Genomic DNA, 14,691 nt, shown 5'->3' with positions numbered 1-14,691 from the left:
CCAAATATTACTCCCGAACCTTGCTATGAAGATGAGCTTTACCACTGGACCGATGTAAAGCTCACTGCACAAGACTTTTATTGCGACTCTGAAGGTAATAGCATGGTCTTGGTCCAACTACCTCAACAACTTAACTACCTCTACCGCCATTGGGATACCGCTATCCCACATATTCCTGTTACCAAGTTGAAGACAAAGTCATGGAATGACCTTGGGCCCATGGCAAAACTATGGGCCACCATGAATGAAGAACAGCTACAGGAAAACGGTATTGCCAAATACCCAACAACTGACCTTCTAGAAGCATGGCCACGCCATTTCCTGGAAAAGGAATTTCAAGACCTGGTCATAAAGAATGATTATGACCCAGAAACACCTCATGACTGTTTTGAACAGATGAAAATGGAAACAGTGCACTTACCAACTGTGCATGAGAACCCATTACCAGATCCGGATTTTACCCTGTTTGTGGACGGATCGAGATATGCCGATGAAGGAGGAACATATCACACAGGATATGCCGTAACCACAACAGATGAAGTCATTAAATCATCATCCTTACCGCCAGCAATGTCTGCGCAAGAAGCTGAATTACAGGCTCTGACTTCAGCATGCAAAATTTCCGAAGGAAAACGTGCCAACATCTATACAGATTCAAGATATGCTCTGGGTGTGGCACATGACTTCGGCCTTATTTGGAAGACTAGAGGATTTCTTACCACCGCCGGTACACCAGTCAAACACAGCACTGCAATCAAGGAGCTAATGGATGCCCTCCTACTCCCCAAAGAGGTGGCCGTTTTGAAAGTCAAGGCCCATGGGAAATTGGATACAGATGAAGCAAAGGGCAACCATTTGGCTGATCAAGCTGCTAAGTTAGCGGCCAGGGATCTGCAGGAAGTGGATGAAGAAGTGTCCGGACAAGAAGAAGAAGAAGAAGAAGAAGTCCCTATTTTTGCTTTGCAAACTCTTCCTACTGATTTGCGAATCTTACAAGAACAACAAGCTGCAGTCACTCCTGAGGAAATCCAGAAATGGAAAAAGAAAGGAGCTGTCCAAAAGGACGGAATATATTACAACAACTTCAAATTTTGTCTTCCCAGAAATTTATACCCAGCAGTGGTCCAATGGGCACATGGGCCTGCGCACCTGTCAAAAGAATTGATGGCCGCCCTCATACAGAAGTATTATGAAGCACCTGGAATCACAACATTGATCAATAGCTTTTGCAAGGCCTGTGTCATCTGTGCAAAATGCAATCCAGGAAGACCAATTAAGGTGCCTGCGAAACACCTGGCAAAGCCCATGTACCCCTTCCAGCGAATTCAAATTGACCACATCCAAATGCCCAAGAGTGGGCCCCATGAATATGCACTAGTAATAGTGGACATGTTCTCAGGCTGGCCAGAAGCCTACCCAGTGGCCAATATCACTGCAAAGACAACCGCAAAGCGCCTAATTACAGATATTGTATGCAGATTCGGACTCCCAGAAGTCATTGAGAGTGATCAAGGCCCAGCCTTTACAGCAACTGTGACTAAAGAAATTTGGACTGCTCTAGGGGTGACTCTGGCCTTCCATACCCCTTACCACCCACAAAGTAGTGGTAAAGTGGAGCGCATGAATGGCACCCTAAAAACCAGAATGTTAAAAATGTCACAAGAAACAAAGATGCCCTGGCCAGAAAGCCTGCCAATAGCTTTATTTAGTGTTAGGCACACACCTAGAGGGAAGCATTCACTGTCCCCATATGAAGTTCTATTTGGGACAGCACCCAGGTTAGGTTGTTATTATCCACAGCAGTTACAGCTCCAATCAGATGTTTTAGTAGATTATGTAACTGAACTTGCAAGTGTTTTAAACAAAATACATGCCCAAGTTTTCTCTTCAATTCCAGATCCTGAATTGGATACAGGTTCCCATAACCTGCTTCCCGGAGATTGGGTCCTGATCAAGAAGTTTGTGCGGAAAAATACCCTAGAACCAAGATTTGACGGTCCATTCCAAGTTCTCCTGATTACCGCAACCTCCGTCAAATTGGCCGGTAGGCCAAATTGGGTCCACGCTTCCCACTGCAAGAAATCTCCTGCCCCAGAGGAAGCGAATATCGCACAAACATGTATCTCTGGTACATCTTCTCCTTAATTAGCCTTATGAAGGCCCAGCAAGTAGCCATTACCAAAGACATTAGTGGGTACACCTTCTGGTATAATTCATCATGCACCCAGGTGGCTACTTATACCTTTGACTATTGTGATATTGTAGAATGCCCATTTCCCACACCACAAATCCAGAGCATCTATAGAGATATCCCTCATTCGAAAGACCCATATGTTTGTGTAGTTGACAAACAATGGGGGCACAATTGTGACCATTGGGGGGCGGCGGGATGGAATGCCGGGCCTGCCTGGGGTTACAAACCAAAAAGTGCCGTATCTAAAGTAGATGATCATGGTAGATCCCTCCTCCAGAGAATGACTTTGAGAAAGCCTGGGGGGAGTACACCAATGAAATTAATCCTTAACATTGAGCATCCAAGCCCAACAGATGCAGACCAGTATGTGATGGGAATGTATTGGAAAAAGGGTTCCTACCAAAAATTAGGGCATTTCTACCTTAAAGATATGTGCAACTCTTCTGAGTGGCAAGGGGCCACCCATATGGTCCCTAACCCATTAAAACCTCATATTCAGACCTTTCAAGACATGATGGCCATTGCTAACCCCACCTTTGAAGATACCATGGCCGCTGAAACAGGTTTTAATGATGTAAATTTATGGTTAGAATGGATGAAATATAATGCTAATAAGCATAATAGAACTGCATGTTACGTGTGTGGAGGTGCCCGGCCTCACCTGGGTACCGTACCTTTAATCCTACCTGTAGATATAGAAGAATGTATTTTAAGCCTTTTTGCCTATCACTATAATTTTAACAGGTCCATATGTATTGCATGGACAAAGGAGTATCCTCTCCTAGCCAACGATGTCAAACCCCCTGATGGTATTACCGTATATAAAGGTAATTACACTTGCTATGCCATGTACGATGGTATTGGTAAATTTGTGGGTAACTTTTCCAAAGGCTATTGTGCTACATACAGAACTGTCCCTGTACGTTTGCTGCAACATCACACTAGGTCACTAGGGGACATTTATTGGTTGTGTGGGGATTTACAGCTAAGATCCAGAATGGACACAGAATGGTGGGGAGAGTGTACTTTGACTAAGGCCATTATGCCTATACATATTATTTCTGACACACACCTCAACACCCATGAGTTCAGCCACACTAAGGTTAAACGTGACGCCCCAGTGAAAGGAAGTTTTGATCCTCATGTATATATTGATGCCATTGGAGTGCCCAGGGGGGTGCCCAACGAGTTTAAAGCTAGGGATGAAGTTGCTGCAGGATTTGAATCAATTTTTACCATAGTTACCGCAAACAAGAATCTAAATTGGATAAATTACATTTATTATAATCAACAGCGTTTTGTCAATTACACCAGAGACGCCCTCCAGGGGTTGGCCGAACAGTTACAGGCCACATCCCAAATGACTTTTCAGAATAGAATGGCCCTAGATATGATCTTAGCCGAAAAAGGAGGGGTTTGTAAGATTTTGCCCGACACTATGACATGTTGTACCTACATCCCAGAAAACACAGGCCCTAATGGTAAAGTCACACTAGCTATAGAAAAATTAAATGACTTGTCTGAAGAGTTAAAAAGGAATTCTGGGATAAAAGATCCCTGGGAAAGATGGTTTGGTTGGATGACAGGATGGCAAAAGGCTTTAATGCAGATTGGTATGGCTATACTAATTTTTCTTTTTATTTTTGCTCTTCTCTTTTGTTGTGTCCTCCCATGTCTGAGAAAATCCCTCATGAAGACTGTTGACCAAGCAGCACCCACTTTGACCCATCTCGAAGTTGATGACCAAGAATTCCAAGACATCAACTCACCCTGTCTGCCGCTGCAAATTATCCCCTTTGTTGATAAAGTGCAGGAATTCTAGGAAGGGACTAGATTAGGGACAGCATCTGTCAGTGAATGGTAAAGGCCCCATGTGGAGAAGTGGTGGGTTAGCTGCCATGGGATACCCTTGGGTGTGAAGCGTTCGAGAGCCATACTGACGGATGGTTAGCCTATTAGGGTCAGATCTAGGGACAGCCTTGCACTTTGCATTAACATCTAGCTAGCAGCCACGGGGTTTCTGTGCCTTTGGGTTAACACGTCTTCTGAAACTAACTAATAAAGTTTTATCTCTTAGAATCTAACATTTCATAGGGGGGACTGATGTGGAATTATTAAAAATTATTATTGTACTTGTATTGAATTATTGTACTAACTCCATTTTAACCTTATATTGTGACAATCCTCCATTTTGTCCTCCTAACCTGACTTCTTCAAATCCTCCATTTTGTCCTCATGACTTAACTTGTTCATTTTAAAACTACATTACGTGACTGAACTTCTCAACCCAATTAATACAGTAGACAAAGACCGTGTTTCCTTCAAGGACAAGTACCAGGAGGTGCTGGCTACTCCTCAAGACTTGCTGGCTACTCCTTAAGAGCTTGTAAGATAGTACAGTTTGAAGGCCACAGAACACAGTAGTAATGAAATGTTCTATTCATAAGAGACCTTGCACCTGGACATAAAGCCTGATATCACTGACCGTGTAAAATGACGCTTAGGACCCCCTTGTCCCCCACCCGTGTCCAGAATAATCCCACCTCTGATGGGTGGGCACGGGACTAACCTCTTAATTTTACTAACCAATAGGTAAGACACTAACTCCGTCACTTAACAATTAATCCAATTGATGATGTTTATTTGCTGATATTCTAATAATCAATGATGACGCAAAATGCCTCTTAAAAGGGCCTGCGCGCCCGCTTTTTCTTCACTTGCCAATAAACTTTCTCGAAGTTATTTTAACCTGAACCTCGTGTGTCAGACTTAATTACTTCAGCGTATATACGCAATTTAATTTTATTGATTTGGACAGGAACAGATAGACTTTGAACATTTTGGTTTACTTTCAAAAAGTACCATAACAATGGCATAGCACGCCCGCCGTCCTTAAGGGGTTAAAGGGAAACTATAGTGCTAGGAAAACAAAGATGTTTTCCTATAGCTCCCTATAGTGCTCCCTTCTGTCGGTTAACCCCTAAATCCTAGGGGTGCATTAAGGACTGGTTTGGGAACCACTGATATAATCAATGTTATTCATATCACCTGTCAGTGGTTTTAATGTTGTTGCTGATCGATGTATTAGTACAGTGCTATCATACCAATTCTGAGGCACCTTTTTTATAAAGAAAACAAATGCAGTTTTTTCTAGAATTTCTTCATTACTAAAGTTTTCCATATCTTATTAATTTATTAAATCTCTCTGTAAACAAGTTATATCATGTTCAGACTGTATTATCTCACCTAGGTTTGTGTAATCTGTAAACACCAGCACACAACTATCAATGCTCACTTTACGGTAAGTAAAGATAAGTGGACCCAGGGACAGAACCCTGAGGCACTTAACTTACCACTTTTGTCCAATTTGTACATTTTCAGTTTACAACTACTCTCTGCACTCTATCTTTAAGCCAGTGTGCTATCCAAAAACACAATTTTTCATCTAAATCAACTGATTTCAGTTTTAATAATAACCTTTTGTTTGCAACTGTATCTCAAATGCCTTGGGAAAATCCAAGTAGTTCATATCCATCACTGTTTTGTTGTAGACGAGACAAAAATTTACCTAAGGAAATCCAGAATTAAAGAAACACTATAGGGTCTGGAACAAAACCATGTATATCTGTCCCTAGTGTTAAAACCACCATCAAGCCACCCCCCTTGCCTCTCTAATTATAGTAAAATCTTACTTGTATTTAAGTCTGCAGCTGCTGCCTCTGCCCCTGATCTACCTGCTTGTCTGACATCATCAGAAATGATTCTGTGAGTCAATTACAATGCTTTCCCATAGGATTGGCAGAGACTGTCAAGAAGGTAGATCTGGGGCAGAGCCAACATAAGTCAAACACAGCCCTGGTCAATCAGCATCTCATTATAGAGATGCATTGGATCAATGCATCTCTATGAGGAAAGTTCAGTGTTACCATGCAAAGGGTGGAGAAACTGAATGGCAGTGCTGCACACTGTGCAGCAATGCCCCAGGAAGCACCTCTAGCAGCCATCTAAGGAGTGGCCAGTTTAGGTGTCACTAAGTTGTAATGTAAACACTGCTTTTTCTCTGAAAAGACAGTGTTTACTGCAAAAAGCCTGACGGGAATGATTCTACTCACCAGAACATATATAATACGCTGTAGCTGTTCTGGTGACTATAGTGTCCCTTTTAAAATACTGGGCTGCGTGTTTGACAAACCCATTGAACTGTTTTATAGCAGTACCAGATTCATTATAACTAACTCTCAGAAATATAACATTCATGATCATAAAGAAACGTTTGAGGAATATTTTTGTACAGAGTGTTCCATGTGAAAATGCTTTATTTTGCAGCCTGTCACATCCATTCATTAAAGACAGTAAGGAAGACACATGCACTAAACCAGGGATGCTGTTTAATGTTATTTTGATACTGAAACATTACATGACACTGGCAGAAAGCCGTTTGTGGTAGGACATTACAAGCTTGACAATAATTACTGCTTTCCAATCATAGACTGTGCTAGTCAGTTGTAAATCCGTACAAAAAGTAAGAAAATAGACCGAATAAACAAGAGAAGTACAGAGGAACTCTAAAATTCTGAAATTTTAATTTATGGAAAAAAATGTCTATGCTTTCTACCACTTTATCATGCAATTTTAAAGCCCAGTGCTGGAACTGAAGCAGAGCAATTATTGCTAATTTACCTACGGACATCTCTTTTTGCAACTAGTCCACAGCAGCACAGAACTTTACACTAAAAAGACCATCCAGAACAAACCAATATATAACAGCACAACTGACCAAATTCAGAACGATTCCCAACTGAGCAGCAGACAGTAAATACATCTTAGCAGTGAGCACAGACACTAAGCAAACAAATGTAGTTCCTGTAGTTTATTTACCATATCAGGTAGACAGGTATTATGAAGGGGGGGAAACCCCAAAATGTAATGATTTCAGTTACACAGAATGTCTTATTTAATTGCATCAATAACACAGAATACTCTGTTAGGGGCTGGAACACCAAATCCCAGTAACATTGATATTAAAATACAGAAAAAAAAAACATACTTAAAGGGACACTTCAATGTCCAAATAAAAAACAAACACTATTTAGTAGATATTATACCAATAAAAACATGCATGCATTTAATTATGCATGTTTTTATTGGGATATAGCTATAAACAGCTTGCGGTTTTCTAATGCCTTCGCAATCCCTCCCCTTCTAACCTAGCCCAGACTTTCTGTGGCTGTCCAATCACAGATTTCCCAGTGGACCTCAATGCCTTTGCAAGGCAGGTGCTCTGTGGCCTTGACCAGGCAAAAGGTAAGAAGGATATAATGCCGTTTGTAAATAAAAATTAAATAATACATATAAATATTGACATCTGCCTCCCCCTAACACACAATCCCTCCAAACATTCACACACGCTCCCCCCCCCCGCGCACATGCTGCACATCTCACTCATACATACAACACCTTCACAAACACACTGCACCCATCACTCACACACACACACACACACAATACTTTCAAACATATGTATTTATACTACAGAACCCCTCACACACTCACTGCACCCTCACATATACACACACTGCAACCTTACATTCCAGACACACACTAGATCATCTACACACACGCACACTAGCTCCCTATATGCACTCTAAATCCTCTACACACACACTCACTAGATCTCCTATACACACTCTGGGTCCTTTAAACAAACACTAGATCCTCTACACATACACTGCACCACCTACACACACTACATTCCTGACATACACACTCTGGATTGCCTATGCACACACTAGATTCCTTGTAAGCAAACAAACACACTACAGCCCCTATATACACTATGCCCCCTATACACACACTATCTACAGCACATAGACACATATACATTACATCACAACACAACAGAAACCAACCTATTTACACTATACGACAGCACAATCAGCTCACTGTAAAGACACGCAATACTACAAGCAGGCTCCAAACACATGAACAATACTCTTTCCTGGCATTTCTGTCTCCTGGTATCCCATTATTGGAGACACCAGAGACAAGTTTCAAACAAACACAGATCACACGTTATTAAATTTGCTTGCGCCGTGCAGAACAAATACAGGGCCTTTTTCTCATGCTAGAGCTCTTCAGCAAGGCTCTGCGCATGGTCTGCCCAGGAAGAGCATTGAACCAACATGCTCATTTTTTGAGATGGTACGTGCTGGTCATTGGTGATGGCAAAACTCACCCTATCTAGCCCCGCCCCCTCTCAGTGGGCCGCCATGATTAAAAAATTCCCGGCCCGAATTTTTTTCCCCAGTTGGGCTATGCTCTGTTCAATTGCCTGCTTCCTGAGTTCATCTCCACTGAGCTAAATAACTAGGAAGTAAAAGGACCGGTTGTAGGATTGACAGCCTGTGGGGTGTAACAAGGTTAATTTAAAGAAAGTGCCAACGTCAACTGAAATCTGCACTTTAAAAGTGCTTTAGGTGTTTGAAGTGTTCATTTAATACATTTGGAGGTTGCCTCTTTTAGGTTCACCTCCACAGAACAAAAATGTCACACCAATACACTACTTATAAGTAAACAATCAGTGGTAAACATGTACTCGAAAGCAGCTAAAAAAAAAAATAGTTCAAATATATACAATAGATTTGAGTTTTTGAATATAATTATATCGGGACAGAGATGCAAAACTATTGCCAAAACCTGGAAAGTCCTGGGGAATTTTAAATCTGAGGGAATGCATGCTAAAATATAGATTCATTATTCACAAACAGGTTTTCTTTTCTTATAATGAAGCTTCCAACTAACCAACCCTTTGGATACACACCTGCGTAGAAACACTGTACATTGCCACAATAACCATATACAGTACTTGAACTTAATTTGTGACAAAAAAGTTATATGTTAGGCCAACAGCCATATAGTAAAATGTATACAAAAGGTATGATTGACCACTCAACCCACTAGGAATTGTGGAGAATTTACAAAGGAATTGCACATTAATAGCCAAACTGAGAAGAAAAAAAAGAAAAAAGCTCAGTAAATCTGCTACTTTTCCAACTCGACTATTTAACCTAAAAATGTCCAACTGCTGTGTCAGTTTTCCAGAACTCCTACTTTAAAAAATAAATCTCAATATGTCTAACTAAGCAATGACTGAGGCAATCAAAGACCTAATCATTTATCATGTTGTACTAGTGTTTCTGTAACAAGTCAGCCGTCTGGTATAGATATATACATTCCGTGTACATTTCTGTAAATGTTTTTAAGAACATGTGGAAATGACAGGGGCTGTAGCTAGCGAACTACTGTCTGGAGTAAGAAGAATAAACATCCTGTTAACTTGTTCAGCAGGTCATGTTCAAAGAGAAAACTCTCTCGCTCCGCCCCCCCCCCTCCTCCACCATTTTACTTAAAGGACCACTAAAGGCACCCAGACAGCTTCATCTCAACTGAGTGGTCTGGGTCCAGTGTTCTCGTTGTTTTACATTTTCAATGTAAAACATTGCCATCTGGTAGAAAGGGCAGTGTTTACATAGAAGGGTTAACTACACCTCTAGTGGCTGTCTTCCTGACAGCCTCCAGTGCAGCGGTGCCCAAAAGGTGTATGCTGTAGAACCACAACTCCCATGGTGCTTTGACTTTACATAGTTACATAGTTAGATAGCTGAAAAGAGACTTGCGTCCATCAAGTTCAGCCTTCCTCACATTTGTTTTTTGCTGTTGAGCCAAAAGGCAAAAAAAAAAAAACCCCAGTTTGAAGCACAATTTTGCAACAAGCTAGGACAAAAAATTCCTTCTTGACCCCAGAATGGCAGTCAGATTTATCCTTGAATCAAGCAGTTATTACCCTACATTGAAAGATTATATCCTTGAATATTCTGTCTTTGCAAGTATGCATCTAGTAGTTGTTTGAACATCTGTATGGACTCTGATAAAACCACTTCTTCAGGCAGAGAATTCCACATCCTGATTGTTCTTACAGTAAAAAAACCTTTCCTTTGCCTTAGACGAAATCTTCTTTCTTCCAGTCTAAATGCATGGCCTCGTGTCCTATGTAAAGTCCGGTTTGTGAATAGATTTCCACACAATGGTTTGTATTGTTTGTATTTAGAATGACAAAGCAGCACGTAAGCTGTAGTAAAACATCTGGGGATATACCTTTTGGGCACCCCTGCATTAGAGGCACTTCCGCATGGTGTTATGCTGACCAGGCATAACTTGTCCACAATGCTTCTCAATCAGAAGCACCGGAGTGGACGAGAATGCGGAAGAATCAGCAGGCAGCAGCAGCGGAAGTGTTTCGGCACTGGAATTTAGGTATATAAGCTTTATTAAACTAAACTTTTAAAACACTAAAAGCAGGGGGTGTGGACAGAGGTCACTACAACCAGCCAGGCCCTACCAAAAATTACATATGCATTGCGTGTGTTGCTCATTATACACCAATGGGGCCTATATATATATAAAACATCTATTTCAAAGAACTGAGATCTAAATGGCAATTTTTCAAAAATCGCTATTTACGCCTCAACTTTACCATTTGGATTTCAATGCTCCACAATCTGCTCTTTACAAATATACCCCTACATAACCAAAAACATAAGCTACCTCTTACAAAAAGAGGTGATTAAAAATTTACCGAATAATGAGCGGTTAATGGAAGACATTTTCTATCACAGCAGTGATCATTTTTTTTGTCAAACCTTTCTATGGAAAGGATGGTCAACAAAAGGTAGTTTTTGCTTACCTTTACCCCCTCGCTGTGCTGGTCTTGCCACAGCCGCCCAGCCTCCCTGGCTGAGATCATCGAGATTGATGAGCTCGGCCAATCCAATGCTTCCCCATAGGGAGCACTAAGAGGATAGTATGAATGGGTGCCTTTAGTGATTCTTTAAATTGCAAGTATTGGTCAACATTCTAAAAGTTGAGCAGTCACCATGGAATCTTGAAGAATGTTGTACTTTTAGAATTTTGCAGCAGAATAGGTTAATATTTATTTTAAATTAACACCAAGAGGAGTATAACTAGTTAACAACTAGTACAATTTTAGCATGAGTGATATAATCCAGCTCCTGGGCATGCACTAAGATTACTCACTTCTAATTCGGTTAAATTCCCAACAACAACAACTCCCATAACTCTGAAGGGTAATCAATAAACTCAGGGTTAAAATAGCCAGCCTTGAACAATTATCTAATTCTTACGTTAGTGAATAGCCCTGTCAGAATTTCAGCTAATGAAAATCAAATGCAAATTCTGCATCAGAAAAAAATCAGGGATATTTTAGCTTTTCACATTCATTATAAAATTCACTGTTTAGTAAATAACTTAAAACGTTTGCTTTTGGATTACAGTTCAACAGCTCTTACTGAACACCGGATTGCAGTGGATTAAAAAGTGCATGGCAAAATGTGAGAAAATTATGGCAAACTTACAAGAAAACATCCAACTCGCTAACTGTATTCCCAACTTGTCTAAATGTTGGCATTCAGGATTTAATTCGCTACACTCAGTAAATAAACCCCAGTCTGGCGATAGCTATAGACAGGTCTGTTACCCTTCTTGTGAGCACTATCAGAGGGTTCAGCTGTAACAGGAGCACTTTGGGATATGGTCAGTGAATCTCACCGCCCGCATTCAACACTCGTCCATTGTAAAGAGAAAGAAAGGGAAAAAACTAAAAACGTTTCCATCGCCCTTTAGTAAATCGCCTGCATTCGCTCCCAGCACATTCCAAACCCAACAGAGTACAGTATTAGCACGTCCATCCGGAGATAACACAGAGCGGAAAGTCCCAGCCTGGGATCTGGCGATGGATGGATGGAGGCTGTCCTGGGACAGAGGCACACTTACCAGCAGCACTCATGGTCTCCCATGAAGATATCCAGGCTCACTCCATCTCACCCCAGCCGGCCACTTCCAGGCTGCTCCCCCCGGTGCAGGAGACACAGTTATCCTCTTTGCTGCTCCCCCTGGTGCAGGACACACAGTTACCCTTCTGGCTGCTCCCCCTGGTGCAGGAGACACAATTACCCTCCTTGCTGCTCCCCCTGGTGCAGGAGACACAATTACCCTCCTTGCTGCTCCCCCTGGTGCAGGACACACAGTTACCCCCCTGTCTGTCCCCCCTATGCAGGACACACAGTTATCCTCCTTGTTGTTCCCCTGGTGCAGGACACACAGTTACCCCCCCTTGCTGCTCCCCCTGGTGCAGGACACACAGTTACCCCCCCTTGCTGCTCCCCCCCGGTGCAGGAGACACAGTTATCCCCTTCTGGCTGCAGGACACAAAGTTAACCTCCCTGTCTGCTCCCCCCCGGCGCAGGACACACAGTTCCCCTCCGGTCTGCTCCCCCGGTTGCTGGAGACTCAGTTACCCTCCTCCACTCCGCCCTGTGTGCTGACTGGGGGCCGCCTGCTGGAGACCAGGGAATAGGCTTTCCCAGTATGGTGATGATGTTGGGAGGGAGGGGAGAGCCAGCAAAGCCGTGACGTCACACCTAAACAAAAGGACTGGGATAACATGTGTCCTGATAATCTGTCACTGTGTGAGTGTATGACAAAGCCAGGGCAGGACATTCACTGCATGGCAAGTCTGTACTGAGCACAGCAAAGCGGTACTAAGACATGGAAACCAATAAAATGTCTCACTGTTTAACACTTTGCCCAGAGCACCAAATGCATTGCCCAGCAGGTCCAGGGCATGCCATGTCTGGCCACTAACTGGTGGCCCTTGTTTGACCCTTTCAAGTACATGGTAGTTTTAACTGTCATGCCTGTTAGAGGCCAGGACAGGAAGGTTGACTTTAACAAGTCTTTTTTAGAAGACGTTTTAAACTATACATACCGTTAACTCCTCTCTCTCGAATCCATATCGCATAACGCATATCTTTATCATAACTCTGGCATTGTCCCTGCTGCCCTTAACCCCTTAAGGACCAAACTTCTGGAATAAAAGGGAATCATGACGTGTCACACACGTCATGTGTCCTTAAGGGGTTAAATATGCTACGGCTCTCTCTTGAACCCATGGCAAGGCAAAGACATTGTGCTGTTGTTATGGTACTTTTTAGCAGTAAACCAAAATGTTTAAATGTCTATCTGTTCCTGTCCAAATCAATAAAATAAATTGCGTATATACGCTGAAGTAATTAAGTCTGACACACAAGGTTCAGGTTAAAATAACTTCGAGAAAATTTATTGGCAAGCGATTAAAAAGCGGACGCGCAGGTCCTTTTAAGAGACATTTTACGTCATCATTGATTATTAGAATATCAGCAAATAAACATCATTAATTGGATTAATTGTTAAGTGTCGGGATTAGTGTCCTCCTATCAATATTATTAATTGGTTCGAAAACTAAGTGGTTAGTCCCGTGTCCACCCACCAAGAGGTGGGATTGTTCTGGACACGGGTGGGGGACAAGGGGTCTTGAGCGTCATTTTACACGGTCGGTGATCTCAGGCCTCGTGGCCAGGTGCAAGGTCTCTTATGAATAGAACATTTCATTACTACTGTGTTCTCATGGCCTTCAAACTATACTATGTTGCAAATCTTAAGGAAAAGTCAGCAATTCCTGTGTTAATCATGTCTTTATAGAAAATACAGTCTTTGTTCTATTGTATTAGATGTGCTGGGAAATTCTGTCATGTAAGGTAGTTTTAAAATGAACAAGTTAGGTTATGAGGACAAAATGGAGGATTGTCACAGTATAAAGTTAAAATGGAGTTAGTGCAATAATTGAATACAAGTGCAATAAGGTTTTTTAAATAATCCCACATCAGTCCCCCCTATGAAATGTTAGATTCTAAGAGATAAAACTTTATTAAGTTAGTACCAGGAAGACGTGTTAACCCAAAGGCACAGAAACCCCGTGGCCGCTAGCTAGGTGTTAATGCAAAGTGCAAGACTGTCCCTAGATCTGACCCTAATAGGCTAACTCATCCGTCAGTATGGCTCTCGAACACTTCACACCCACGGGTATCCCATGGCAGCTAACCCACCACTTCTCCACACGGGGCCTTTACCATTCACTGACAGATGCTGTCCCTGAGCTAGTCCCTTCCTAGAATTCCTGCACTTTATCAACAAAAGGGATTGTTTGCAGCGGCAGACAGGGTGAGTTGATGTCTTGGAGATCTTGGTCATCAACTTCGAGATGGGTGAAAGTGGGTGCCGCTTGGTCAACAGTCTTCATGAGGGATTTTCTCAGACATGGGTGGATACAACAAAAGAGAAGAGCAAAGATAAAAAGAAAAATTAGTATAGCCATACCAATATGCATTAAAGCCTTTTGCCATCCTGTCATCCAACCAAACCATCTTTCCCAGGGATCTTGTATCCCAGAATTCCTTTTCAATTCTATAGATAGGTCATTTAATTTCTCTATGGCTAATGTAACTTTACCATTAGGGCCTGTGTTTTCTGGGATATAGGTACAACATGTCAAGGTGTCGGGCAAAATTTTACAAACCCCTCCTTTTTCGGCTAAGATCATATCT

At 42.0% G+C, this 14,691-nt stretch overlaps 1 protein-coding gene across 1 annotated transcript in view; it reads right to left on the bottom strand.

Annotated features, from left to right (window-relative positions):
• Positions 1 to 12,307, bottom strand: part of FGD6 (FYVE, RhoGEF and PH domain containing 6) — a 119,984-nt gene extending 107,677 nt beyond the window's left edge. Inside the window, exon 1 of the mRNA XM_063447091.1 lies at positions 12,044 to 12,307. Within this exon, the coding sequence (XP_063303161.1) occupies positions 12,044 to 12,056 (13 nt within the window). The 5' untranslated portion in view covers positions 12,057 to 12,307. The remainder of the gene's footprint in view (positions 1 to 12,043) is intronic.
• Positions 12,308 to 14,691: the final 2,384 nt, after the last annotated feature.

Source organism: Pelobates fuscus, chromosome 3 (assembly GCF_036172605.1).
Source record: "Pelobates fuscus isolate aPelFus1 chromosome 3, aPelFus1.pri, whole genome shotgun sequence".
In the NCBI taxonomy this organism is placed as follows: Eukaryota; Metazoa; Chordata; class Amphibia; order Anura; family Pelobatidae; genus Pelobates; species Pelobates fuscus.
This window is presented reverse-complemented; position numbering and strand designations above follow the sequence as displayed.